Source organism: Talpa europaea, assembly GCF_964194135.1.
Source record: "Talpa europaea genome assembly, chromosome: 15".
Taxonomy (NCBI): domain Eukaryota; kingdom Metazoa; phylum Chordata; class Mammalia; order Eulipotyphla; family Talpidae; genus Talpa; species Talpa europaea.
Genome location: NC_140083.1, coordinates 38,965,371 through 38,992,795, shown reverse-complemented (window position 1 = coordinate 38,992,795; position 27,425 = coordinate 38,965,371). Strand labels below are relative to the sequence as shown.

The 27,425-nt window shown below is 48.9% G+C and overlaps 1 protein-coding gene across 1 annotated transcript in view; it reads right to left on the bottom strand.

The window, feature by feature from the left end:
* Positions 1-11,890: 11,890 nt before the first annotated feature.
* PKP2 (plakophilin 2) overlaps positions 11,891-27,425 on the bottom strand; it is a gene marked incomplete at its 3' end in the record, with an annotated part of 55,766 nt that continues 40,231 nt past the window's right edge. Inside the window, exons 7-13 of the mRNA XM_084255992.1 lie at positions 26,917-27,034; positions 25,791-25,955; positions 24,046-24,219; positions 21,058-21,211; positions 15,557-15,746; positions 12,111-12,198; positions 11,891-11,959 (exon numbers count right to left, since the gene is read on the bottom strand). Coding sequence (XP_084112118.1) covers positions 11,891-11,959; positions 12,111-12,198; positions 15,557-15,746; positions 21,058-21,211; positions 24,046-24,219; positions 25,791-25,955; positions 26,917-27,034 — 958 coding nt within the window. The remainder of the gene's footprint in view (positions 11,960-12,110; positions 12,199-15,556; positions 15,747-21,057; positions 21,212-24,045; positions 24,220-25,790; positions 25,956-26,916; positions 27,035-27,425) is intronic.

The following is a 27,425-nucleotide window of genomic DNA, read 5'->3' as shown; positions in this document are numbered from 1 at the left end:
GTGCCAACTGCTGCAGCAAGTCTCAGATGCTATAGAGATTGTTACAAGGCGCAGACCAGGGATGGAATACAGAGATGGAGGCCATTAGAGAATCTCTGGTCCATTTCAAATACTCCAGTTATTCTAAATTAACAAAAGTTAACAACTCCAGAAAGGAGTGAGCCCCTCCCAAAGAGAAGACTCTGTCAGGGCAGTCTCTGCTCTGGCAAGGGGCAGCGGCCCTTCTGCCTGCCCGTGACTGATGGCCAAGTTGGAGCTTCTCCTCACTGACCCCCTCAGTAGGGGCAGCTCCCTCCAGGCTGCCCACCTGGGACCACACAGGCCTCTCAACAAACCTGTCCCTCTCGTGGCAGCCTGCTCTGCTCGCTGGTGTCCAGGCAGTGTCCTTTATTCTTCTGTCCCTTTTGGATGCAACTGATGCCTCTGCCTCGTGGAGAAACTCACTGGTACTGCTGAAAGGGGAGCTCTGGGGAAAGCTTTCCCAGAGTGAAGCCAAGGACCCCACTTTCCAAACCCAACATCTCCAAAACTGACTTCAGACCTAGTGAATAAAGACACTGAAAATAACACCAGCCACAACTTAAAATGGACCAAAATACAGTCACACGCATAAACCAGAGAAGGATGGGGGTGGCGGTGGCGTGATGAGCTGGAGGGCTGCGTCACGTGCACGGCACTGAGAAAGGAATGGCTGCATTCCCATGCCTGGCGTGAAGTGTCAGGCCTTTTTCTTGACTTGAGAAATAGGTGGGAGGAGAAAGGACACACCGCAGAGGCCTTAGTTATTTCAAAATATAAGAATTAAACCCTGACCACCTGTCCAGAGGCTGTATCGCCAGGGATGAGTCAAGCAGGGTCAGGACACAGTGAACAAGGAGCCAGGTGATCAAGCAGTGTTTGCAATAGATTGGCAAGGAAGGAAGTCATGGGAACAAAGAATCTTCAGACAATTGAAAGCACCACCTCTGGGTATCTGGATATTATTACAAAACTTTCTTATGTGTTTGTCCTAAAGGATGAACAGGAGTTTGGCAGGTACAGAAATGGGGCAGAAGATACTCAGAGCACTGCATGGTGAGATAGGGATCCCTTAGGGAGCAGAGTCGGGTGTGAGACTCCTCAAATGGAACACTGTCCCTGGAGAAGGCTGCTCTGTGTGGCCTATATGTGTGTGGACTGAACCCTGTCCGCTAAGCTAATCTGACTGGTAGCCTTATGCATGTGAGGATAACAAGACAACTTTCCCCTTACAAACATTTCTATTATAGCTTCCTTAAACACTTGTTTACCATGCATTCTCTTCATAGCTTTTTAAGTCCCTTAAGTCCCTTAAATTCCTAATCAATATATTTTTTAGTTTTTTTCACTTTATGTCATCTTTATATAGCCTTTTTCTTCTCAACAGCCTAATTTAGGTTTTTTAAAATCAGTGCTAGTAGTTATAACACATTCTTTCTTTACTGTATAGTATTCCATTGTGCGACTGGTATAGGCCACTGATTTGTTTTATGGGGTCTCTGGCTGTTGGTTGGGACTTTGGTACAACTCATCTATGAGTATATATATTTTAAAAAGTTTTTTTTTCCTTAAAAAATGGGGATTATATAGAAATATCTTGCTGATAGCACTTAATTAGACTCCCTGGGGCCACAAAAGTTGTTTTGGTTTTTTTGTCGTAGCCAAGAAGGCATTAATAAAAAAAGCAAGTGGCAGTAAGTGCCTGTGTAGAGAGAAACAAACTTTGGTTACAGGCCCCTCATGAATAACCCTGACAGTCACTCTGAGCATTTCTGCTGTGATCACCAGACATGGGGCCTCGGCGGGAACAACCTCGCTAAAAGAATGAGTGGGCAGTGAACCAAGAAAGGTGGACCTTCAGGCCACAACTCCAAGACTGCAGAATGTGGCTGACTGTTCAAGCTTTTATATTGTACTGATGCAGTGAATCATTTTTCAAAAAAGATTATGGCCAAGCACAGAGTTGCTGGAGAGGGCCTTTTTCTGATGGTTTCCCACAAGAAACCTTGACCTTCGGCATAATTCCCAGTAGTTACAGACAGAATAGGCCAACAGCTTTAAAGCTGTGCTTGCCAAAGTTGAGAACTCTGGAAAGCCCCATGTGGGCTTATCAAAAATGCTTTTAAAGTATGTGAAACTACTGAGTATCCTTGATCCAGGAACACTGCTTTGAAGTTGGATAGACGTGCAAGACCTGGAAACACCTTTCATTTTCCAAAACCTCGACTTTCTTAAGCTCCAGGGACAATGGTGTTTTCCCAGGAGGGAAAGAGGAGGAGAGGGCCTTTTTTTTTTTTTTCTTTTTCAAAGGAATACTGTTCTCCAATTCTTAATTACTTTAGACTTTCTACCAGTGCCAAAAGTCAGCAATATCCATTTTCTTAAAAATGATGGTTGATGAGATAGGTTACAAAGTAAAGCATAAAAGCATTAATTACTGTGTGTGTGAGATAAGGAATTCACCCTACCTAGCAAGGTAATAAAATGTCCTGAGAGGCTGGGTAGCAGGACTAGGAATCAAGAAAAAGCATGATTCAGAGGTCCCTTTAGTCCAAGGATAATCTCTGCCAAGGACAGACTGGTCATCTGTGGTCTGGGTGCCTTAGACAGAATCTAAGACAGACACCAGCCCCCAGGCCCCTTATCCAGCTTTGGAATCTTGGTTACCACATCCAAGGCAGCATTTTGGGCATGGGTTTCATGCCCAATGTACTAAGCCACCTGAGATGGCCACCTGAGTGGCCTGCAAGGACCCAGGAACCAGCCTCTAAATGATCCATCTGCTAATTTTAATATCGTCTGCACCCCTCAGAGAAACTTTAGCATCATCACTGTAATCTGCCCCCAGTGAAGGGACTTTGTACTCGTGACTTTATTTTGAAATGTTTAGTTAATATTAGTCTTGTGATTTATATCAGAAAGATACTTGAATTTTTGAGCTTGTACACAGTAGTTGGGTGTCTAAAGGAATCATTCAACTGCTAGGGAAAGCTGATTTTGTTAAAGGTCTAGGTCTCCCCTGTGGGGTGGAAGAAGGCCTTAAGATACACAGAAGCTTTATGTTATAGTTTAACATGCTTAATGAATATGATTAATTGAGGTGCTAATTATCTGGAGTAAATTACTCTGTTAACCTTACTTTTAGACTAGTAATCTAAAACTAAGTAAAAAAATTTTTTTTTTTAGAGGCATGTTTATTTATTTATTTATTTATTTGTTTGTTTGTTTGTTTTGTTTATACATGCACTGGGTACAGTCAGAAGCGTGGGAGGGTGAGAGAATTCACCAGAGCCAGAGCGGGGAGCAGAGCAGGCAGAAGGACCGAAGCACACTGCTGAGGGGAGCAGCGGGCGGCAGGAGAGGTCTGCGCGCCATGTGGGACCCTCCTCCGGTGGCCGGGGAGCAGCCGGGGATTGAACCGGCACCGCAGAGGCCGCGGGCAGCTTCGCAACCCAGTGCTCAACCGCTGCGCCACCGGGGAGGCCCCTAAGTAAAAATTTTATAGAAAAATTGAGTCAGCCCAGGTCAAAGAAATTGCAAGCAGGTAGGATAAGAGCTGCCCCAAGTCCTGTTTGGGTTTTTTGGTTTGTTCTGTAGAAGAACTAGGGTCTAGGCCAGAGGTGGGGGGGCGGGGGGTGCAGGGGGTGAGAGTATATCCCAGAGACAGAGTGGGGAACAGAATAGGCAGATCTACTAAAATACACTGCTGAGGGAAGTAGCAGGTGAGACGGGAGAGGTCTGCTATGCCTTGGGGATCAAACTCAGCTACCTGGCTGGGGATTAAACTCAGGCCGAAGCTGAGTGAACTCAGGTGACAGAGCTGAGACTTAACCCCTAGGCCACCAGGGAGGCCCCCAAGTCCTGTTTGAACAGATGCACTGAATCATGGGCTGGAGAGCCCTGCCCCAACACCCTGACTACCACACTGACCCCGAGAGGCCCTGCTAGACAAAACACTAACACTGACTAACACCGTCTCCCAGTTTCCGGGGAGATTCTTCTTTCCAGCCCTGGTCCCCTTCTGCATGAGACTCTAATAAAGCCTTATTTTGTTCAACTACCCCAGTCCTCTCTGGCAAATTCTTTTTCAAGAGGGTGGAGGACCCACTCTTTTGGGTGGTTCAAAATTGCTAGCTTGACATTGAAAACGACCAGGTGTCTAAGTTGAGCTTACTGCTTAAGAGGGTAGAGTTCCATGGGGAAGTAGGAAATGTCAGGGAGTGGCGAGGTGTGGTCATAGGTGAGCAAAAGCCAGAGACAGGAGGAGGGGCTGCTGGGGGTACAGCAGGGATGTGTCCCTCCTCTCACTCATTACCTCCTGGTTTTGCATGTGGACTTTACTCTTTGTCCTCAGGTAGCTCCTGCTGTGAAGAGCGCTCAGGGCAGGAAAACTGGAGGCAAAGCTGAAGCCTGGGAAGAGGGAGTCAGTGTCACTCTGGACGGGCTGCTTGGGTGCCCTGCATTTAGAAAACTGCACATTACTTTATTCCCTCCACTCTCTTAGGAAGCAATAATTAGCAAATCCAGTTTCCCAAGGAGCAAAACTGACACTTGGGTAACCTAGTTGCTCCCAGGGTTACACAGTTAGAGGCAAAGATGTTCTCTTGGGCTGACCTGCTGTCTCATGAGAAAGTGAGGTGGTCCAGGAACCTCGAGCAGGGTTAACCTCTGCATCACATCTGGTCGAGGAAGGCAACGCTTGGTTCCATAGTTACTGGTTAAAGGTGAGGCATGGTGTACAGACTGAAGGAGTGAATGAAGAGGCACAGTCGTTTTTATTTATTTTTATTTTTTTAAAGATTTATTTATCTATACAAGCACTGGGTACAGTCAGAAGCGCGGGAGGGTGAGAGAATTCACCAGAGCCAGAGCGGGGAGCAGAGCAGGCAGAAGGACCGAAGTACACTGCTGAGGGGAGCAGCGGGAGGCAGGAGAGGTCTGCGCGCCATGTGGGACCCTCCTCCGGTGGCCGGGGAGCAGCCGGGGATCGAACCGGTGCTGCAGAGGCTGTAGGCAGCTTCGCAACCCAGCGCTCAACCGCTGCGCCACCGGGGAGGCCCCACAGTCGTTTTTAAAATATCATCCCACCTCCTGTATCTTAGGTTGGTTTTATCATCCTTTATTGTTCTCCTTGAAATTGCCTTTATTGGTTTACCCACCCTCCCTAGCCCCTTACCCATGGACCCTAATGGATTTTGTCCGAAATGCAGTGCCGCAGCCATGACAGCAAGTGCCTTCCATCACCTGGAGTGTTTGAAAGAACAGTTGTTTCATGGGCCAGATGTCATCGTGTTGCTCACAAAAGCTGAATTCTTTCTTTGAGCATCCTCAGGTAGGGTAGGGGTGTCAGTTGACCACACTAGTCTTTCTTCCCCGGTCAGTAAACCCCTGACCAGGTTCAAGTCTTCACCCATGCTCTCACCCAGTCTCAAGGGAGGTAGGTGTGTCTTGAGGGAATGTGAGTGGCTGAAGAAACAGACTGGAGTTTCATTTTTCTCACCAGCCACTGATCTAGGAGGATGGGATGTGATTCTGGCCATAAGATATGAGGGGTGGGGGCCTCTCTAGTGTACAAGGGGTTAAGTCTCAGCACTATGAAGCTGTCTGCAGCCACTGCAGCATGAGTTTAATCCCTGGCCAGGGAGGTGACCCACATGGTGCAGCAAACCTCTCCTGTCTCACCCGCTGCTCCCCTCAGCAGTGGATTTCAGTAGATCCACCTGTTTTGCTCCCCACTCTGTCTCTGGTGAATCCCCTCACCTCCCACACCTCTGGGCTGCACCCCAGTTCTTCTACACAATAAAAAAAAAATCCAGCTTGATGCAAGAGGTTAAGTCTCAGCACTATGAAGCTATCAGCAGCCACTGCAGCACAAGTTCGATCCCCATCCAGGTTGCTAAATGACATGGTACAACAGTCCCCTGGAATGCAGCCTGCTGCTCTCCTCAGCAGTGGATTTCAGTACATCCACCTGTTCTGCTCCCCACTGTCTCTGGTGAATCCTCTCACCCCGCCATTCTCTGTCCTACACCCCAGTTCTTGTGTGCATAAATCTTAAAAAAAAAAAAAATTCAGCCTGAGTCTAAACCTAGTCCCTCATAATAGGAGATGAAAACATTTGTTGCTGAAGTCTTTTGAGTTGGATTTTTTTGTTATTCAAATGCAAATGAAGCCTCTGAAGTGATAAACCAAAAGAAAAAGGATGAGAGGGAGAAACAGGGGCCCTGGAGGTCTGAGCCATGTTCACACTCAACATGTTCACACTTATTCCTGCAGAAAGCTGCACTGTGAAGGCTACACTACTAAATTAGCTGGCTTCTGGTTTTCAGACTAGGAGGTGCAAGAATCCCCAATTAGGCCAAAGGAATAAAAGAAAAAAAATCTTTGAGAAAAAAATTTTGTCTTTTTCTTAAACATTAGAATTTTCATGCCCATTAAATGTGGATGGTCAAATCTGGCTTAACCCTCGCCATGAAGCTCTCTCCTTAGTAAGTCTCTCCCACTCACCATTTCATGGTTCAGGAAAGTGGCCTCTCCCAGGAGGCCCCAGGGTCAGAGTCCTTAGCTGCAGGCCTCGGCCTCCATCCCCAGCCAAACAGGGACACGCCTGATGTGTCTGCGATACTTCCTGGCAAATGTGCCCCCCGTGGGTTCTGGGCTCTGGGAGTCAGGGCTCAATGCTCACATGCTGAAGAATGGATACAAGTCAAAGCAGGGCCCCCTAACTTTTTTTCCCACAAGAAAACACCCCAAGGATCAGTGACTTCTTGGCAGCACATCCTGTTACAGTTGTGGGCACACCTGCCATGGCTCCAACTTGTTCTTCCTTCTCTGCCAGACGTGCGTGTGTGCATGGGGGTGTGGTGTGGTATGGAGTGGAGTGGTATGTATGATGTGGTGTGTGGTGTGTGCAATGTGGTGTGCATATGGTGTATGTGTGTGTGTCATGGTGTATATGAATGGTGTGGTGTGGTATGTGATGTGTGTGTCTGGGGTGTGTGTGGTGTGTGGTCTGGTATGCGGTGTGTGAATGAGGTGTGTGTTTGGCATGTGGTGCGTGCAGTGTGTGTTGTAGTGTGTGTGGTGTGTGGTCTCTGTGTATGAGGGGTGTGTGTGTGTGTGGTGTGGTGTGCATGAGTGGTGTTTGTATGGTGTGGGTGTGTGGTGTGGTGTGTGTGGTCTGTGTGTATGAGTGGTATGTGTGGTATGGCAAGATGTGGTATGTGTGAGATGTGTGTATGTGGTGTGTATGAGTGGTGTGTGGTGTGTGTGTGCAGGTGACAGGTGAGCTGGCACTTCCTGGCAAGAGGCTCAGAGGTCTGATTGGCTATCGCTGGCTGCCCCAACCTGCAGCTCGGGGCTAACAAGCGCCTCTGACTTGTCTTCCAGTCGGCACCCAGGTGGGGGTGAGACGTGTGTTTGGTCGGGCTCCAACCTTCTGCTCTCACAGTGGTGACTAAGGCAGGGTGCAGGCTTCAGCGAGGAGGAGCGGGTGGACTGGGAACTGGATCAATCCCTCCATCCTCCTGCCGTCCGCTCAGGCCCTACGCCAGGAACACAGCCCAAGAATCGCTGAAAAGTGGTTTATTGTTTTTACAAAAGGCTTGTGAGTCGCAGGCTACCACGCCTCTTCTGGGTGTTTCACTACACACCCCACCTTAGGGACACCGACAAAGCCCTGGGGGTAATCGGCTGGTCCCAAACCCGCTGAAGTCACACCTCCTTACACACACCGGAAGCCCGAAGGCCTTGTGTTCTGAGGAACAGATGTTCAGGATCATGGGCTGGGCCAGGTTTGCTCTCCTTATTCTCCTGGCTTTTTAAGAGATGGGCATGTGTGTGTGTGTGTGTGTGTGTGTGTGCGCGTGTGTGAATGTGTATAAAATGGGAGACAAATTCAAAAACCATAAAAAAAGACCCAGACCCCCAAATCAGGGAGTCCACACAATTTAGCTATGATTTTACTGAGGACAGACTGTCAGGCACTGTTTTAAGTGCTTCATAACTACTAAAACACTTAATCCTGGGCCTCCCTGGTGGCACATGGAGTTAAGTCTCAGCACTATGAAGCTATCCGCAGCCACTGCAGCAGGAGTTCAATTCCCTGGCAGGAAGCTGACCCACATGGCGCAGCAGACCTCTCCTGTCTCACCCGCTGCTCCCCTCAGCAGTGTACTTCGGTCCTTCTGCCTGTTCTGCTCCCTGTTCTAATCTGGTGAATCCTCTCTCCCTCTCCCTGCAACCCCCCTCTTCCCTTCACCCCAGCTCTTGTATGCATAAATAAATCTTTCAAAGATTAAAAAAAACCTACTTAATCCTCAGAACAACTCAATGGGCCAACCGCTGCTATGAATCCCATATCACAGTATCACAGATGAGGAAGCTGAGGCTGAGGGCGTGAGAACAAGCGGCCACGGTCAGAGGTCGCAGTGAGCACAGGGGCGGCTCCAGATCAGCCCCCTGACCCCATAGACAGCCCACACCCCTGGGTCTTCCTCCCGAGACCCCTCTGGTGGGTGCAGGCCCCCTGACTCCCTGCCTTCCTGACTATGCGGCTTTGGGACAGGATTTCACCTCTGTGCTTCAGGTTATTTTTGTTATAAAATGTGCAAAAAAGAAAGAGAAATGGAAAGGCATGTACCTCAGGAGGCGGCTGTGTGGCCTCTCAGCCCGTGTCCTCGCTGTCCTTCAGGCCTGGCCCAGAGTGGCCTCCTTTCTTCTACCTGTCCTCAGGGTGCAGCTCTCAGCTGCAGGGGCCCTGCAGGCGTGGCTGGCGGGGCTCAGCCCCTTCCCAGGTGAGCGCTCAGGCTTCTCCCCTGTCCCCCACTGCAGCCTCCAGAGCGCCCTCCTTCTGCTCCGATTTTAAACAATTCTGCAACGTGTGGTGTAGGGGCAGGACAGGCACAGAGCAGGTTCTCTAGGACCAGAGCAGATGGGGTAGAGGAGGAGAGAGTCCTGGAGCCCTCGGTGGCTTTTCAGGCTTTTATTGGGATTTACCAGGTACACGGCAGTCAGCGAGGGCTGGCAGGCCTCACTCTGTCTTCACTCTGTCTGGGCTCTCCGGCGATCTCTGCTGCTCTCGTGGTTCTTCATGCTTCTCTGCTCCCAGTCGTAGCCCAGGTGAATCCCATCTACACAGGCCCACACCCTACTCCAGGTGCCTGCCATCAGGCATGCATTCGGGACTGCAGAGTTCTGTCATCTATCCTAATGGCGGGAGGGCAGAAAAGCCTGATACTTTTACCTTACCCTACACCTGGCATTTTGCGCTCTCGAATACAAAGCTATCACACAAAGTATCACACAAAGACCCTGCTTCTGCCTATGGTCCTTACCAAAGCTGAGAGAGTAAGCTCTGACCCCTGAGGCATCCCCAGGGCCCAGCTGTCACTGCCTCCCCTCCCACAGCAAACACTCAAGGCAAGTTTCCGAGTGGAAGATGGACAGATTCCAGGGCCTGCTGAGAGTGAGTTAAAAAACTGCGAGTCTGCAAGAAGATTCACTGGGGAGCCTGACAGGCGCCTCTGAACCCCACCCAGTCTGCAGAGTCTGGGACTGCAGTCTTTTGCGATTTTTCTCAGAGGACCCCCAACCTGAAACCCTTCATTCCAGTGCATGTTATGCTTCGTTTACGTATTACACAAGACTCATCCACACACATCCCCCATTTCTTCCTGGAATTCTTCAGAGGGAGGTTAAGTCGGCTTGAAGTGGCCGCTCCATTTGGGCTGCAGATTTTCCCACTTGACAGGCTAATCCCCTCTCTGTCTCATCAGATAACCCTCTAGCAGGTTTAAGCAAAGACAGAGATCCTGGCGGCAGCCCCCGATGCTCCAGGAGACCTTCCGGACTTCTTTACCAGGCCGCGGCCCTCTGGAATTCTCAGCACAAATAAACAAAAAGGCCCCTGTTGCCTGAGTTCTTTCATAGGCGGGCCCCATCTGGGACAGAGGGGAAGAAAGAGTGCAGTTGAGACTCGTCCTCCCAGGGCCTCCTCAGAGGTGCTGGCAGAGAGCAAAGGGGCAGGCAGCAGTGTATCCTCAGTGTGAGGGGCCTGCTCAGTTAATTCACCAAACTCTGACAACAGCTTTGCCCCTGGGCTTTCACATGCTTTAGGCACTAGTTAGTTCCATTTTTCTTACCCCAGACTGTTCCTTGGTAAAGAATTTAGGATTTGAATTAAGGGGGAATATAAGCAATTACAAAGCGTCAAATCCTTCGTCATTCAAGTTGAGGCTTCCAAGGTCAAACTCTCACATCCTGTCAGTCACATCACACAGAACAAGAGACACGTCAGTCAGAGACAAGAGACACCAGGCGATGCTATTTTCTCTCCATTTTGTGCTCACTGTAAGTGAAGGCTCTAGGAATGCCTTTCAAAGCACGTCTTGACATCAATAAATCACCTGGAGAAACAGCCAAATGTTTATTAACAGATTTCTGGGAAAAGATCTCTTTTCAGTATTTCAAAAACTGATATCTAAGCTCATTTTGGACTAGTTAGTAACCAAAATCATCTTTACTGGGGTTTTCAAATTGAAATAAAAGGTAAGCTCCAAATAAAAAGACTTAGGTCCACATTCAAATTGGAAATTAGAATTTATTTGCTGTTACACTTTTCTGGACAAAAGCAGCTGAAGAATTTTCTTCTTACTTTCTTATAACAAACACTGTCAGATTTTTTTTTTAAACAAAGCAAAACATGACAGAATTATAGTTGATTTCACAATGGTGTTCATCACAATCCACTTAAAATAACAAAACAGATTTGCTGCAATAAATGGTGCCATCTACCTTTTCAGCATTAGGCCTTCTCACTTCTGCATGGGCTAGATACCTTTTTCCTTAACATGACTTCTTCATTTTGCTTCTCTCGAGTTTCCTTGACTTAAAACCATGGCCTGAGGAAGACACAATGAGGTTTTGTGATCCTGTTTGTTTTTCAAGTCGTAAAGCTGGACTGCTTGGAAAAACAACACCCTAAACCCAGCTGTGTCTGCAGTCACCTGGGTTGGCAAGTATGTGAGGCCTTGGTTCCTCCTGGAGCCACAGGGCAGAGCCAGTCCTTCCACCAACCCATGGAAGGTGCCAGCAAATAGGAGATTTACATTTAATAGTGTTGTTACAGGCAAAGCATTTCCTTGAGCAAAAATCACCCTGACTTGGTGTTCAGAAGGAACACTGCATGTTACAGCCCGAGCTGCCTTTCTCAGGGAAGGATGCTTGAAATGCTACAGCCACTTCCTTGTTCAATTTCTTTTTCTCATTGTCACGTGCACGCTGTGATCTAAATTTCTTCATTGAAAATAAGAGGGGGAAAAATAAGAGGATAAAGAGAAGCAGAAAGTAAACAAATCGTTTTGCCATTAAGTTTTCTCCAGGGGCTCTGCAGATGTTTCTGGTGGTATCCACTCCTGTTTCAAACACGCCATGTTTTCAGTGCGAGGCAATTTGCATGAGGCACAGGATGTGGAAGCCAGAGAGGCTATAAATGTAAATCAGGCTTCCAAAGTCCCAGTGCTGGGATAGCTCTCATCCTGGCTGGCTCCGTCCGTGACCATTCCATGTGATTTACACTTTGCTTCCAAGAGTCCCATTGCCATTGTCCCGGCCACAGAGACCATTTGTAGGAAGTGAAATCAGGCCCATGGCCTGTGTCACGGCTGGTGCAGACATGCAAATGTCTTCTGGAAGTCTGATAAAATTATATTCTGACAATCTGTTTTCTGGATTCCAGGGACTATGCCAACAGGCAAGAAAAGAACAGGGCTATCTTGACGTTTCTTGGGCTGGGTCATAGAAAAATAGGTATTTTCCGGCGGGATTTTTTTGGTGGCTGAGAACAGTGCGGCTGGTATTGGGGGCACATGCCTCAGTCTTTCAGGGAGTGGTAGGCTTTGGCAGTCCTGCTGTTGACAAAATCTGTCTTCTTAAACTGAGCCTTTGAAGTAAGCAAACAGAAACGTGAAAGGTAACATTTTCACCCAAGAAATGCACATTAAGTGACGTCACACCAGCATGAGCCAAGCAGACCAGCACCCCTAGCCCTGCCTGTAGCAGCCCACCCCTGGACAGGTGGTTGGCATCCTTACCTTTTTGAATGTGTTGTGCAGCTCCGTGTGCGTCCATAGAGAGTACAGGAGCACGGAGGCGGCCTTGCTGGCCTTGCTGGCGGCGTAGCTGGAAAGGAGAAGAGGTTATTCTGAGCTGAGTGGGAAGGTCTAAGGCTACTGCCAGCACCCTGCATGGACAGGCTCCACAGGTCAACTTTCATGGGACTCTTTGTTAAGATCGTTTCAAAGCTTCTTCATGTTTTCCTAGGGAGCAAATGGAAAACGGGCTCCTGTTACGAATCCAAGGCATCCCGGAATTTGACTCTTGGCGGATGCCCAGATGGCCTGCTTTTGTGTTCATCCTGAATGCCCTCCTTCCGGCTGTGGACCTTTTTCTTAGATCTTTGCCCTCCATCACCTGGATTAGCACACAGGTGAATTTTTTCTTTTAACAACGAAGCAAAGATCATGCTCAGGGAAATAAGTCAGGAGAATAAAAAATATCGGATGGTCTCACTTATAGGAGGAATATAGAGGAACTAAACAAAGGGCCGGAAAAAAAAAAAAGACAAAACTTGCAGATAACCATAATCTGAGGCCTACAGCAGGGGAGAGGGTGGGAAAGGGGCCAAAACAGGAGAGGGACACGCACAAGGAACTATGGTGATGGTCATGGGTGATGTGGTGGTGGGAGATGGGTGATGTGGTGGTGGGAGATTTATGGGGACTACACCTGAAGGGAGAAATCAAATATTGTACAAAAATGAACTATGATGTAAGAAAATGAAAAATTTTTATCAATAAAAATTATTAAATATGAGAAATAAAAAGCAAAGACCTTATTTTTCCGATAAACAGCAGTGTGTAGATGCGCACCGAGAAGAGAGCAGAGCTGTGTGGAGAGCCACAAGCTGGGCTCGCCGAAGAGCTAAAATCCTCCCAGTCTCTCGGAGAGTAAGTCAAGTCATGTGACCTTGTGATCAGCATTTATTACATCATACACAGAAAACTTCATGGTTGTTTCGTTGTCCTTTTTCTTCCTCCCTCACAAAATTTCTCATTAAATTATATTTCTCGGGCCTCCCTGGTGGTGCAAGGGATTAGGTCTTGGCACTATGAAGCTAACTCAGCCACTGCAGCACGAGTTTGATCCCCGGCCAGGGAGGTGACCCACATGGTGCAGCAGACCTCTCCTGTCTCGCCTGTTGCTCCCCTCAGCAGTGGATTTCAGTAGATCCACCTGTTCTGCTCCCCACTCTGTCTGTGGTGAATCCTCTCACCCCACCCCATACCTCTGGCCTACATCCCAGTTCTTGTATGCATTAATAAATAAAATAAATCTTGGGCCTCCCCTGATGGCACAGGCGATTGAGCACAGTGCTGTGAAGCTGTCCCGCAGCCTCTGCAGTGCCAGTTTGATCCTGGCCGGCCGGTGAGGGTCCCACATGACACAGCAGACCTCTCCTGTCACGCCCGCAGCTCCCCTCAGCAGTGTATTTGTCAGTCTGCCTATTCTGTTGCCTGCTATGTCTCTGGTGAATCCTCTCAATCTCCCGCACATCTGACCTGTACCCTGGTTCTTGTATAAAAAAATAAAATAAATAAATCTTGAAAAAAAAAAAAAAGAACTACCTGAAACTTTAAAAAAATAAATAAATACATAAATAAAATAAATCTTTAAAAAATCATTTCTTGTTTTGGGTTCCCTTGAGAGGACATATTTTAAAAATGTGTTTTTCAATGATTTTCTTTTTAACATTTGTATTCATAGATTTACTTTTTAATATTTTTTGAAATTGCATCATAACCTTAGGCAGGTCAGCTGTGGTCACTGAACCCCAACACATTAACTCCCTCTTCAAGGTTCTGAGAAACCCACGAAAGGGATGGGTCTCAACGTCGCAAGGCTCTATGCTCATGCAGGCCTTTTACAAGCCAGTTGTTGGACGCTGGGAACTCAGGTGGGCAGAGACTGTGCTGCAGTGCTGCTTCCCAGGTTTCCCTGTTACCCTTGAGTGGGGGAAGCTCAGTGGCCACAAGGAGCAGAGACTCCTTGTGAACTTTGCCAGGAGACGGTGTGGCGGACCCACTCAGTGGCCACGGGCCCTCCCTGGACCTCACCGGGCACTGCTGCTCTGCCCCAACACTAAACAACTGGGGTGCAGGGTCTCAGGCAGACCTGCGCAGAAGCCCAGGTGAAGGCTCGGAACAGCCACTCCTGTCTGTAACGATGATTCATTTTTCCACAAAGGCAGAGCAGCTGTACCCGTAGGCCTTGGGAAAGCGGGCCTGCTCCTGGGCAGGTGACTGAGGCCAAAGCCCTTTTTAGGATGTGACTCTGGATGTGGCTTCCTGCCTTGGTTGCTGCCAGGAGGGGCTGCAGGCCATGATAGGGGTAGGGGCGGAAGTGGGCCTTCACCCAGGGTGCCTGGTGTGGCTGAGCACAGCTGTCAGCTGCAGGTGGGCAGAGATCACCTTGTCATCAGAACCGGCTTCACAGCAGTGCTTTTTTATTTTGCTATTTACAAAAGTAACAATTCAGACATATATAAAAAGAGAGGAATCCTTATGCCCCTTTGGGCCCCATTCTAAACAGTAGCAGTCATTTAGTTATAAAGGTTTTCATTCTCTTCCATGCTCCCCCCACCTTCTTTTCTTTTAATTATTAATTATTTTATTTTTTATTTTAATGAGGGAAATGTGAAGGCCCAGAAACAGGGACAAAGGGTGACTTAGTGTTTCACAACCACCCCAGCCAGGCAGGTTCATCTTCAGTTCTTACAGCTGAAGGTAATTTTGGAGGTTTTGGTAGATTTCTACAGGCCTTTAATGCTCTGAAGTTTGCGCAGGACATCCTTCCCCCCTAACAAGGGAACAGACTCTCCTCTGTCCTAGTAGTGTCATCTGAGCAATGAGCCCTTTTATTCCTGCCTCCAGGCTCAGGTGTGCACATTTACACTCATGCACACAAACACACATTCCAGGTAGGCGTGCCTGCACGTGAGAGTCACAATGACTAACGGTGTAAAAAGCCTGATTAATTCATTTACCCCACACTTAGGCATTAACCTGTTCTCAAGGGGGAGCATGAGGTGAGAGGTGAGGACAGGGATGAGGAAGCGCCAAGTCCCTGCTAGGCTGGCTCCCACTTCCCACAGGGTCACGCTGCTGCTTGGAGCCACCAGGGAGGGCACAGGCCCCATAGACTCCGGGTGGAGAAGGGGCCCCCTGCGCACAGGCCTTGCCCTCCCCTGGCCTGTGTACTGCTGCTCTCACTGCCCAGCTGGGGTGGGAAGGCTAACAGCACTGCTGGGTGGGCTGAGGGGCTTGGGGGTGTTGGGCTCAGAGGGGGGAGGGCAGCTACAGCCTGGAGCACCCCCTCACTGCCTGGTTGCCCAGCATTCCACTTACTGAATTGAGACCTCATGACCAGATGACCCACGCTGGGCAGAGGTGGTGGGACTGGGCAGATGTGAGGGGCTTACCTGTCGCCGGCACTGATGGCCATGATCTTCTGCAGGCCCCCCGTGTTCAGAAGGTCCCGCGCATTCTGGTAGCTGTTCTGGATGATGTTGGTCAGGGTGTAGCAGGCGGAGGCTGTGGTCTCGATAAGGAGCTCTGTCCGTGGGGCGGTGTCAGGGATAATGGAAACCAAGTCGGGCAGTGTCTCCTTGGCTACAAGAGCAAAGAAAAAGTTCACTTGATCCAAAAGATTATTTCTTGATCTCAAGATCTTTATACATTTTTGGATGAAGGACATTTTTTAAAGAAACGCAAATGGTTACCAAACATGGAAAGCTCTCTAAGATGTGAATTTTAACAAGATTTTTAAGCATGTGGTGGTTGAATCTTAAGGTCAATTTTAACATGAATTAAACAGTTGATGCAAGTTTTTTTTTAAAGATTTATTTATTTATGCATACAAGAACTGGGGTACAGGCCAGAGGTGTGGGGGGTGAGAGGATTCACCAGAGACAGAGTGGGGAGCAGAACAGGCAGTTGTACTGAAATCCACTCCTGAGGGGAGCAGCGGGTGTGACAGGAGAGGTCTGCTGTGCCATGGGGGTAGCTCCTTGGCCAGCCATGGATCGAACTCATGCTGCAAAGGCTGTGGATAGCTCCAGAGTGCTGTGCTTAACCCCTTACCCCACCAGGGAGGCCCCAGTTGATGCAATTTTTAATATGGCTTAAAACAACAAAATTGGGTTTGTAAGATGACTTTTTCTTTTCATGAGTTTTGAAATCTAGCCCCAGACATATTGAGTTGAGAGAGTCTTAGCACATAGTAGGTGCTGAAGAGATTCACTGGGGAGAGGGCTAGCCACCGGAACTGAATTTGAGATAAAGTTTTTTTCCACCAACCATCTGTCAGTACCACTTTTTTACGTTTTTCAATAGTTACGTTTTTCAGTATTTAAAAAGACAAAGTATTTCGTGCATCTGAGATTCTGTACTCCGTGAAAAGCTCATTTGGACACTGGCCAGGAGCTGACAAGTTAAAAGTTATCAATATGGAGCTGACCCAGCATGGCTGTCAAGGGCGTCTCCACGCCAGCCTGACAGGAGAAGGAACCCTTTGACAAATCCAAAACCACTTTTACAGGAGTGAGAGGCCTGCCTGGATTTGTGCCATCACCCTTTTTGTTCTTGGGAGAGTAGATGTCTTGTGGGTAAGTCTGTCTGAATGGGACACTTGAGCTTATCAAAATGTCTGCAACAGTTTGTCAAAGAAGTTTAGCCCTTTTTTAACAAAAAATAAAACAGATTTTTAAAAGGATGATACTCTGTATTCAGCCAGTTAGAAATCTTTTCAGAAAGCAATTTGACGGAAAGTGATTCTTGACAGAAATGGCAAGGATTTTAAAGATTTTTTAAAAAATATCTTTTGATTCAATAATCCAACTTCTGGAAAGTCAGCCTAAAGACATCACTTTAAAAATGCAAAAAGCTCTGAAGAACTCTTTATTAGAAAGAATCAAATATAAATGAAACACTATAAAAAGTTTAAATATTCCAATAGGACCTTCCTAATGGCACAAGGAAGCTATGGGAAGCCATTGCAGTACAAGTTCGATCCCTGGCCAGGGAGCTACCCACATGGTATAGCAGACCTCTCCTGTCTTGCCCATTGCGCCCCTCAGCAGTGAATTTCAGTAAATCTGCCTGTTCTGCTCCCCACTCTGTCTCTGGTGAATCCTCTCACCCCCTCCATACCTCTGGCCGATACCCTAGCTCTTGTATGCATAAATAAATAATATAAATCTAAAATAAATAGATATTCCAATAGGAATAGAATTTAAAAATATCAGCAAAGAATATTACACAGCCCAAAACATATCTGTGATGCAAATATAAGAAAACTAACAGTTTACGGGAACAATTGGTATACTTACTTATACAATATGTAACATCAGCACATCCCAAAGGAAAGTGAACAGAAGAAGCATCAGAAGAGGGGCCTTCCTGGTGGTGTAGGAGTGAAGTCTCAGGGCTATAAAGTTATCACCAGCCACTGTGGCATGAGTTCAATTCCTGGCCAGGTTGCTGACACACATGGCACAGCAGACCTCTCCTTGTCTCGTCTGCTGCTCCCCTCAGCAGTGCACTTTGGTCAATCTGCCTGCCTACTCCCTACTCTGTCTCTAGTGAATCCTCTCACCCCCCACACCTCTGGCTTATACTCCAGCTCTTATATGCATAAATAAATAAATCTTAAAAAAACAAACAAACCTGAGAAGAAATACATTGATATTAATAGGAGCTGGTTTTTTTTTCCCCAGCGGAGATATTTTTCTGTGCCTACACTGATGGTGGCCTAGCCGTGCCTGTGACACCCAGTTTCTTCATAAATAACACAATGATTACAAAAGAGAAATTTCTCAAATCAACTGTATCATGTGGTGAGTTCTTGGTTATAGGTTTTCAGCTTGGCCTTTTTTTCCGGCCCCAGAGGGGCTACATAGCTGCTGTCTTTGTTCTCACCAACCCTTCACTGGATACTCTGGCCAATGGGAACGCGTACTTGATTTCTGGGTAATCCTTCTTTTCACATATGTTCCCTCTACCTTCTGGAACTTTCTCAGAAGCCAGGGCACAGGGGATGGCAAGTCCTCAGTTCACCTGCTGTCTCCCCCTGTACCCTGAGCCTCCATGGCCTGTGTTTCGCCCTCTGCCATCTGGAAACACGATTAGCCTGTGTCTGTCTGAATTCCTGAGGCCAAAACCTGCTTCATCTCCGGCTTCTGGCATAGATGGCCATGCCAGCCACAGGGGGGCCCTCAGCTGCTGACCCCCAAGGGTGATGGGTAAGGCCTTGGCCTGCCTGCCTAGATAGGCACGCCTGCTGCTCCGACACCTGAGGGTCCCTTTCTACTGTCGCTTAAGCGCCTCGCACGGTGCCAAGAGCATGGAGCTTGGTGCTGAGGATGCAGGGGGGCAGCCGTGCTTCAGCTCGTCCTGTGGCTGCCACCTCCTGGCCACAAGGCCTGGATAGGCTGCCCAGCCCCCTGCAGTGCTGCCCCATCTGTGACCGGGGTTAAGGACAGCATCTACTTCCCAAGGCTGCTGGGAAGGCCTGAGTGAGTTGGTACTGGTAGATTATCCATCATAAGCTCTCATTAGCTAGGAGCTTTTACAAGTTGAAGCCCAGGATGAAAGGCCTAGAGATGTGCATTTTAGTTCAGGTTCACGACACGGACATAAGCCCTAGACCATCACAACAGACCGTCCTCGTGAACCCCTCTGCAACCATCCCATGGGGTCCCCCACCTCCAAACCAGGAAGGCTGAAATGGGGTCATGTCCTAGGAGTGAAATGAAAGAAGCTGAAGTCTTGAACTCTTTATGTTGTCTTTGCTTTTCTTAGAAAAGTAGTGGCACAGCTATTTGCACAAAGCCCAGCACTGGGTCTCTGGCCTTCTCCGAGTGTGAGTGTGAGTGTATATAAGCACACACACATATATGTGTAGGTAAACAGCAATCATGTATTGGTCATCTGTGACACAGGTGATTTTGTACTATATATTCTATTGGGTTGTTGGACAAGTCACGGTGCATTTTTGCTTGGAAAAACAGAAAAAATACACCATGACTTGTCCAACAACCCAATACATACATGTACAGACATATGTGCTATACATACATGTAGGCTGTTCATGTGCTTGCGTACATACACTAACCTGCTCCTATGACTGTGGGCCCAGAAAATACATTTGTGCTGGATAATTTAAACAGGATCTTGCAAGTTTTCTGTGATGGGGAAGCTGGGGAGATCCTCACCCATCCGAGCACATGGGAGGTCATGCCCCCATCCCTTTCTCTGTCTCTGGAAACCCCTCAATCAAATGGTTTGACCCTAGAATAATAAACAGGACCTTGTATATAAAATTAAAGGCTCTGCCCTGACACTGGGGCCAAGACATTATCTAGGTGTCTGAAAACAGCTGTAACAATGAATGGGAACAGAGATCCCAGAAATGCATGCCAGTATTTCCTGGTGCTTGCACACATATTCTGCTGTCTGATCCTGTGAGGGATCAATTACAGCCTCCCCTGGCTCAGCACAGTCACGTGGCCAGGTGCCAAGATGACGAGGTGGCAGTGAAGGGGCATGGTGGCCTGGGAGCCTACAGGGTGCAGATCCGCGTCCTCCATGTGGCCTGGTATCCCTCACCAGGCCAAGTCACCTGTCTTCGTTTTAAGTTTCTTTCTGTAAATCTGATGACTTCATTCCAGGTCAGCACATGGAAAAGATTTTTTCCAGGCCTAGAAATCTCACGTGAGAGACCCAAGGCATGTATTTCAAGCCGATTCTCCCTTATACCTGGCTATTCATACTCTGAGTCGAAGTGTATCGTTTTAGTCAAATTATATATTGCCATAAAGCCAATCTGGAACTAGCAGATTTAGTTTGCTGCAGCCACTTATTTTTTTTACCAGCCTGATCACGGAAGAGGAAAGGGCTTGTCAGAGGAGGCATCTCGTGTAAGGGCTCCACCAGCCGTCACTTGTACCCGGAGACACGGCTCAGCAGAGTGCGGCTGTTTTCAATACAGAGTCATGTGGGAAAGAAGAGCCGGAGGCCAGGCTCCTGTGAGCTTCCAGGACAATTTCCAGGCTCCTCTCCATTTATAACCTCACGAAACCATTGTCTCCACTGCCTACCTGAAGCCGCACTGCCGGCTGTCTTGGGACAGGACATTGTTAAAACACAGGCACAGACTTCACATCTTTGTGCATGTTCCAAACTATCCAATCCATTAAAAACAGTTTATCATTTCAGTGGAACTTTGTAAAAAACTGAATTTCCAGCTGTCAGGAAGGACTAATTTATGGGCATTCGGGAGCACGAGGAGTTTTAGTATCTTCCTATTGCCACTTCTGACTTGATTCACAAACATGGATCAGATGCTCACAGGGATAACTGAATGAATTACACGACAGGATCATCTGATGTGGTCTTTCCATAGTGGAGCATCATCATCTTTTCCAGTTAATATTGACTCAAAAAGGGGCAAAAAGGTTTCCCGTATTTACCCTCACCACCATCCATGCAGAATGTGCTAGATGCAGTGACGGCGTCTTGTCTTTTTTTGGCCAACAGTCAAGTGTCTAAAGGAATGGTCGGGGCCTCTCTGGTGGCTCAAGGGGTTAAATATCAGCACCGTGAAGCTATCCACAGCCACTGCAGCACAAGTCAGATCCCCAGCCAGGGAGGTGATCCACATGGCTCAACAGACCTCTCCTGTCTCACCCGTTGCTCCCCTCAGCAGTGTATTTCAGTCAATTTGCCTGTTCTGTTCCCCACTCTGTCTCTGATGAATCCTCTCACCACCGCCCTGCCCCCACTGGCCTGCACCCCAGCTCTTGTATGCATCATAAATAAATCTTTTTTAAAAAAAACAAAGAAGCAGTCGCTGCTTCTATACCATCCACAAGAGTGGTATTGGGGTATCTGTATTTGGGGCACACGTCACCGCTGGACTCACCGATCTCGTTCTGCAGGGCGAGGTTCCGGGACAGGTTCCGCAGCAGGCAGACAGCGGCCTTCTTCACCGCTGGGTCACCCAGGTGCAGCGTCTTCCGGGCATGCTGCAGGCCGTTCTCCTTCTGGACCACCGTCTGGGACACTGCTGTGGGCATCTGTGTGGCGAGACCCAGGCTCTGAGTGCCCCCACACTTGTGACACTGCCTGGGGAATGCTCCCTGGGGGGTGTGCAGGGCCAGAGCAAGATGAAACCACTCTCTAAAATCCCACAAGGTTTCTACTTAATTACTGGGTACAAGAAGCCCATTCAGTGTTTTAAGTTATGATGCTGGGTAAAGTTTGTGGAGGAAATGTTTTGCTTTTCATAAAGATATCAAATTAAGTGTTCTTAAGGTGTTTTTGAAGCCTGAAAACTTTATTTCAATGACTCTTACTTTTTAATATGGGGTGTTTAATCTGTTTCTTTTTATTGAGCTATAACATTATACTAGTTACAGGTATAGACACAAGGATCTAGTTTATGTATATATACACATGTATAGGCATGTATCTATGTTGAAACAGTGACCACAGTAAGTTTAGTTAGCATCCATCACCATACCTCGTTACAATTTTATAAATTTTATTGGCCTTTTGTGTGATTTTGTTGAGCTGAGAATTTTTAAGATCCACTGTCGCCAACTTTCAAATACACAGTAGCTATAGTCACTATACAGCACATCTTCAGGGCTTATGTATTTTAAAACTGAGCCTCTTAGTGTATTTTATACTTTTTATTTATACTGTACTTAGAGAGTTTGTTAAATGGGGAAACTTTTATCAGTTTTACCCCCTTACTCTGTTTATTACGAGAATGCCCATTGTATCTAACCTGATGAAGTTTATAGTGACATTGCTTTACTAGCAATTAAAGGGAAATTTTGGACTTAATTTATATAATCTATCAGGAAGCTATTCAATTCAGTTTAGGTCTTTGCCATTCAAGGCACACAGCCATCAGTTGCTTCTCACTGTCTCACTTATGAACACCTGGGTGATGGAATGGATATTTTCTGGAGCTATTAAATGGTCTATTCTACTCGAGGACTCCTTTCAGAAATGACAAAACCAAGATTTTTTATCATACCATCTCAACATAAGAAAATTAGGAAAAGTCATAACTGGTAGGAATGTACATTTAAGTGACAATTCTAATACACAGTGTCTCAGACCTTTAAAGAATAAAGGGTCCTCATGTCACTGTTCCAGTAGTGTCCAGTCAAGACCAGCTCCAATGACCTCAGGATGGACATGGGTCAGGCGCACTGTCAGCTGCCTGCACACAGTAGGACTGTCATGAGAACCTCGCTCGCTGCTGCCAGGCCCTGGTGGACTCGGAAACTCCCACTAACTTGGATGTCTGTTCACCTGGCTGGATGATTGCCAAGCACAGGGGCCCTGCCTCCTGGTTTCCTTCACCACCACATATGCGCATGGCGGGAGCGCCCGAGATGTCAGAAGTGCCACAGATGCTGGTTTAACAAGCAAAGGGCTCTATGTAATAAACGGTGTGTTCAGAGCTTAAGCAGCATCTCCCTGGGCTGTTTGGATTCCGAGACAGATCTTAGTGGGGAAGACGCTTAAAGGGGCATTAGCTCATAGTGAACCACAGGCAGAGCACAAAGAGCTGACACTAACACGTGTACAAGTGCACAAGTGCACACACACAAGTGCACGTACACAGTTTAATTTTTGACATTTTTCTTTTAAGTTGGCAGGGAGTTAATAAGAGGGCTTGTGTAGTTTGGGGAAGGTTTTGGGAAACCTAACATGGAAAAGGAGAAAGTGAGAGGATAATGTGGGTCAGCTGGGGTTCCCTGGCAGTTCCCTGTGTCTTCCTCTTTGGGCACACAGATATTCTGCAAAAAAATTATCAGAAATTAGAGCTTGTTCTTAACCATAGTGCTAACAAAAGGGAAATACTGAGTTTGGGATTTCATAATTTTATCAAATCAGAGCAAGCTTCTGGGCAGCTCTCCTGCCCACCTGTGACTATGCAGGTGCCTCTTTGTCTCCTTTTCCTAATAAGCCTGTCCTTTTAAAAATGTGGGGAAGAAGGAGCAAGCCTCAGATTACACATGTCAAAGAATGAACATGGTTTTCAAGGCAAGGATAACTAAGATTGCTATTACCAACCAGAGTCCTTTTCTCCATGAAGATGGTGCTGGTCACAAGAGGAACTATTGAGTATTCTAGTCACTTTACGATCAAGGCAAATAATATAAGTTTAGTTCAAATAATGACACGTTTAAGGAAGCCCTACCTATGTAGCAAGTTTCCGAGGAAGGCAGTAACTTTTACTGTTTTATATATTTCAACTTCGATGCTGTAGAAGAAGCATCTGAAGGAAGAGCGGCTCACGTGACCTGGGGTCCTGGGCATGGAAGCACAGGTGTCCTTCCCGTCCTGAGTGCACCTGTTGTTGCCCTGCGGGGTGGGGGATGTGGGGGGCTGTTCTCCCTCTGGGCACCAGCTCTGACTTTCCATGTGGTAACACTCCTTTAGCTTCTGTCCTTGCCGGACAGTGGCAGGCCCCTCCCCAAGTGCGGCTGGCTCCAGAAAACCACAGGTGGCGGGGTACCCAGCACCAGGTAGTCTGAACAGCACCTGCTCCCAGCGTGGGGACCATATCAGAAAGAGGCATGGAGGCTCCCTCCCTGAGCTCACAACAGAGCTCTTGGGGGCACTGACCAGGTCAAGTGTGAGCTGGAATGATCAGGGCCCCTGGCTGCGCGTGAGGGGTGGCTTTGAGAAGCAAGCCCAGAGGCGGAGCTTGGTGAGTATAATCTCTGAGGAAGGGAGACCCCAGGGAGGCCCCAGGGACACCAGTCTGGAAGCTCCCCTCCGCTGAACCCAGCTCAAGGCGGGGCTGGCGCTGCCAGGGCCTGACGTGCACGTCGGTGTGCCTCAGTGTGGTTATTTCAAGGAGAGGACACGACGCCACACTTACGGGCCCGTTCCCCGCGGTCAGGTTCTGCAGCGCGCCCAGTGCGGCCTCCTGCGTGTAGCTGCGGGTGCTCTTGGCAATCAGGGACAGGTACATCCGCGTCACGATGGAGTGCCACAGCCACTCCACGCCCTTGGGGTTGCTCTTCTCCTCGGGCATCGGCAAGTCCTGGTAGTGCTGCCACATAGGGGTTGTGGGGGAGAGAAGACAGAGTGAACACCTGTGGTGACCCCACACCCTCCCCGTATTAGTCCCGGACAGAGCCCTACAGCCTCGGGGCTGCCCAAGACAAGGGTCAGCAGGCAAGTGTGTGCAGCTTCCAGGCCCTGAAGTTTCAGCTGTCATGGCTTCTCCCCGAAGATGCCGCATTACAGTGGGGCATCCTGACACTTCACAGCAGGGGAGCACTCAGTGTAGACTCTTCTGGAATCATGTCCAGGCTTCTGTTAAGCTAAGAGCTAAGTAAGTGATAGTTGCCGTGAATCCTGGAGTGGGGATTCTAAGTTCCCCAGCTCTCAGACATGCTGCTGTGAGGAGGAGGGCACATGTTTCCGTCTCCAGGGAGTGCCAGTGCTCCTTCCTGCGGGGCCTGCCTTTAGTGTGACTGAAGAAAGTTTCCAGTATTCAAAACCAAACAGCAGGGTTGCTTCTAATGTTAAAACAGCTTCTAAGAGGGCCTCCCTGGTGGCACAGGGGTTAAATCTCAGCACTATTAAGCTGTCACCAGCCACTGAGGCCTGAGTTCGATCCCCGGCCAGGGAGCGACCCACATGGCGCAGTAGACTTCTGACTCACCCGCTGCTCCCCTCAGCAGAGTATCTCAGTAGATCCACCTGTTCTGCTCCTCACTCTGTCTCTGGTGAATACTCTCAACCCCTGCACTCCTGGCCTAAACCCCAGCTCTTGTATGCATAAATAAATAAAATAAATCTAAAATAGCTTCTAAGAGAGGTGAACACACCCGTGTTCTCAGCAGTCCCACCTCAGTGCTCACCAGCAAGTGAGCAGATAAACAAACTATGGAGCTTGTCATCGGTGGAATACTACTCAGCCAGTAAAAAAGGACGCAGCAGTGCCCTGTGTTAGGACAAAATAGATGGCCCTTGAGGGCGTGATGTTAAGTGAAGTAAGCCAAAGTGAAAGATGGATATGGGATGGTTTCCCTCATTTGTGGACTATAAATAACCAAGTTTATTACTGGTGAATGATAATATGTATTGGCAAAACAAGAATGATTCTTTGAGCCTGTGAAAAATATATGTTACCCGAGGGGATGGGAGAGAGCAGTGGAAGGAGAGGGAGGGGAGAATAGGAGAGGAAAGGGGTAGGTGGGAGGGAGGGAAGGAGTGAGGGGGGAAGGGACAGGCTACAGCCCAGCAGCACTGCTGGAGGGGGAGGGAGCACGAGCCCCGGTGGAGGGGAAGCCGCGTGCCCATGGCTATGTTAATGTCAGACCAACAGGACTTGAGGGAAGCAGCGACCACTGCTCTGGCCATGCTGCAGGAGCTCGTCTCCTGGCCGCAGGGCACATGTGGACTCACATCTCAAGCCGCCTGGAGTTGGCCCTGGGGACTCACTCACACCCTCCCGTGACTTGCTGAATAAGTCTGGGAAAATCAACCCACTGCTCTGCAGTTCTACTTCCCCCAGCACTTGAAGGTGTCGATCATCACGGGGCTGATTTGGGATCAGAGGCCTTCAGTAGCGCCAGCCTCCCCGTGATGGGCACACTCAGGGACCCAGCTCACCTCTTTTATTTTCCTGCTTCGGCTGCCGAAACACCCGATGCTCTTGTTGTCGTCTGCCTGCACGGTGCGGTTCTGAACATAGATGTTCTGGGAGTACCTGTCAGGGAGCTCGGCCTCCAGCTGGTAGGAGAGGTTGTGCAGGACACACACGCAGTTTTCCGTGGCCTGGGGAGACAGGAGGCTGCTGACCCAACAGGCTCACCTCTGTGGGTGACAGCGCCGGGACCGTCGGCTGTGGGTCCTGCAGGCCTACTAAGCGCAGCAGCATGGGCTGGGACTGCGGGCTGGGAGTGGACTGTGGGGCTGGGAGTGGGCTGTAGAGGCCAGGAGTGGACAGTGGGGCCAGGAGTGGACTTCAGGGGCTGGAAGTGGACTGTGGGTCTGGGAATGGACTTCAGGGGCCAGGAGTGGACTTCAGGGGTTGGGAGTGAACTGTGGGGCTGGGAGTGGACTTCAGGGGCCGGGAGTGGACTCTGGGGCCAGGAGTGGATTGTGGGGCTGGGGGCAAAGGCTAGACCATGAACGGCTGTGTGCACTGGGAGGTGGAGGCCCCTTACACAGGGAGAGACCTTCCAGTCCACGCTATGGAGTGCGTGCTCGAATGGCTCCATATTCCAGAGGCACAAGTGGCAGCCACAGGGAGCTGGCGGGTAGGAGGGGCTGCTGCATGCATGTGGCCTCAGGAGACTACTGTCATTACAAAGGGACCCCACAGCAAGTGGTGGGGACACACGCAGGGCATTGGGGGTGGGACACCCAGGGAAGTGGGATGGAGGGAGGGAGGCAGAGCCAGCGGAATGGGTTCTGGGCTCATCTGGGCGATGGTGCAATTATGCAGAACACCGATGGGGCTCGCTGGAAATGAGTGGAGAAGCACTGAAGTTCCTGGTTGACCAGCCGCAGCTGGGCTCCTGACAAGAGGCTGCTTAGAGCTGTTAAGTGAGTGTTTGGAAATCTCTGGGAATCAGAAGATGAGTCCACCTAGATTTTAGCGTTTCCCGACACATCAGGGAAACCTGAAACCCAGCAAATGGGTTAATGAATGTCACTGAGCCAGGCAGCCGCGCCAGGAATCCCAAGAAGCGCAGTGGGGCCCTGGTAGATGTGTGACTTAAGCCCGAGCTACCTTGTCGTCTGGCTGGTAGTCGGCGATGGTGCCCCGGACGTAGTGGACCAGGGAGTCGATCAGCCCGTCACTCCTCCGCATCACCTTCCTGCCGTCGGGGCCAGCAGAGCTCATGTTTCTGTGGGTGGGGGAGTAGGGGGGGTGAGAAGCAAACACCCAAGGATCAGACCTGGCCGAACACCCGAAACATCTTGCTCCCGAACATCCCGATGCTGCCCCCACGTCTGCAGGCGTGACGGGACTTGTCTGGGGTCAGCCAGTGTCACTTGCCTAAGGTCCCCCAATCTGGACACAGCCACTCACACCCTCCCTGAACACACCCTCCTCTCAGTAACCCTCCTGCCCACAGTGCTCTGGCACAAGGTGAGGGCGCGGTCTACCCGAACTTGGCCACATTTCTGAGTGGGCAGGAAGGCGGCAAAGGAGTGAATGGGACCACAAACTTGTGTGTGGGGGGTGGCCTGGCCCCGTCTGTGTCCTTGTACCACATAACATGGAGTTACCCAGAT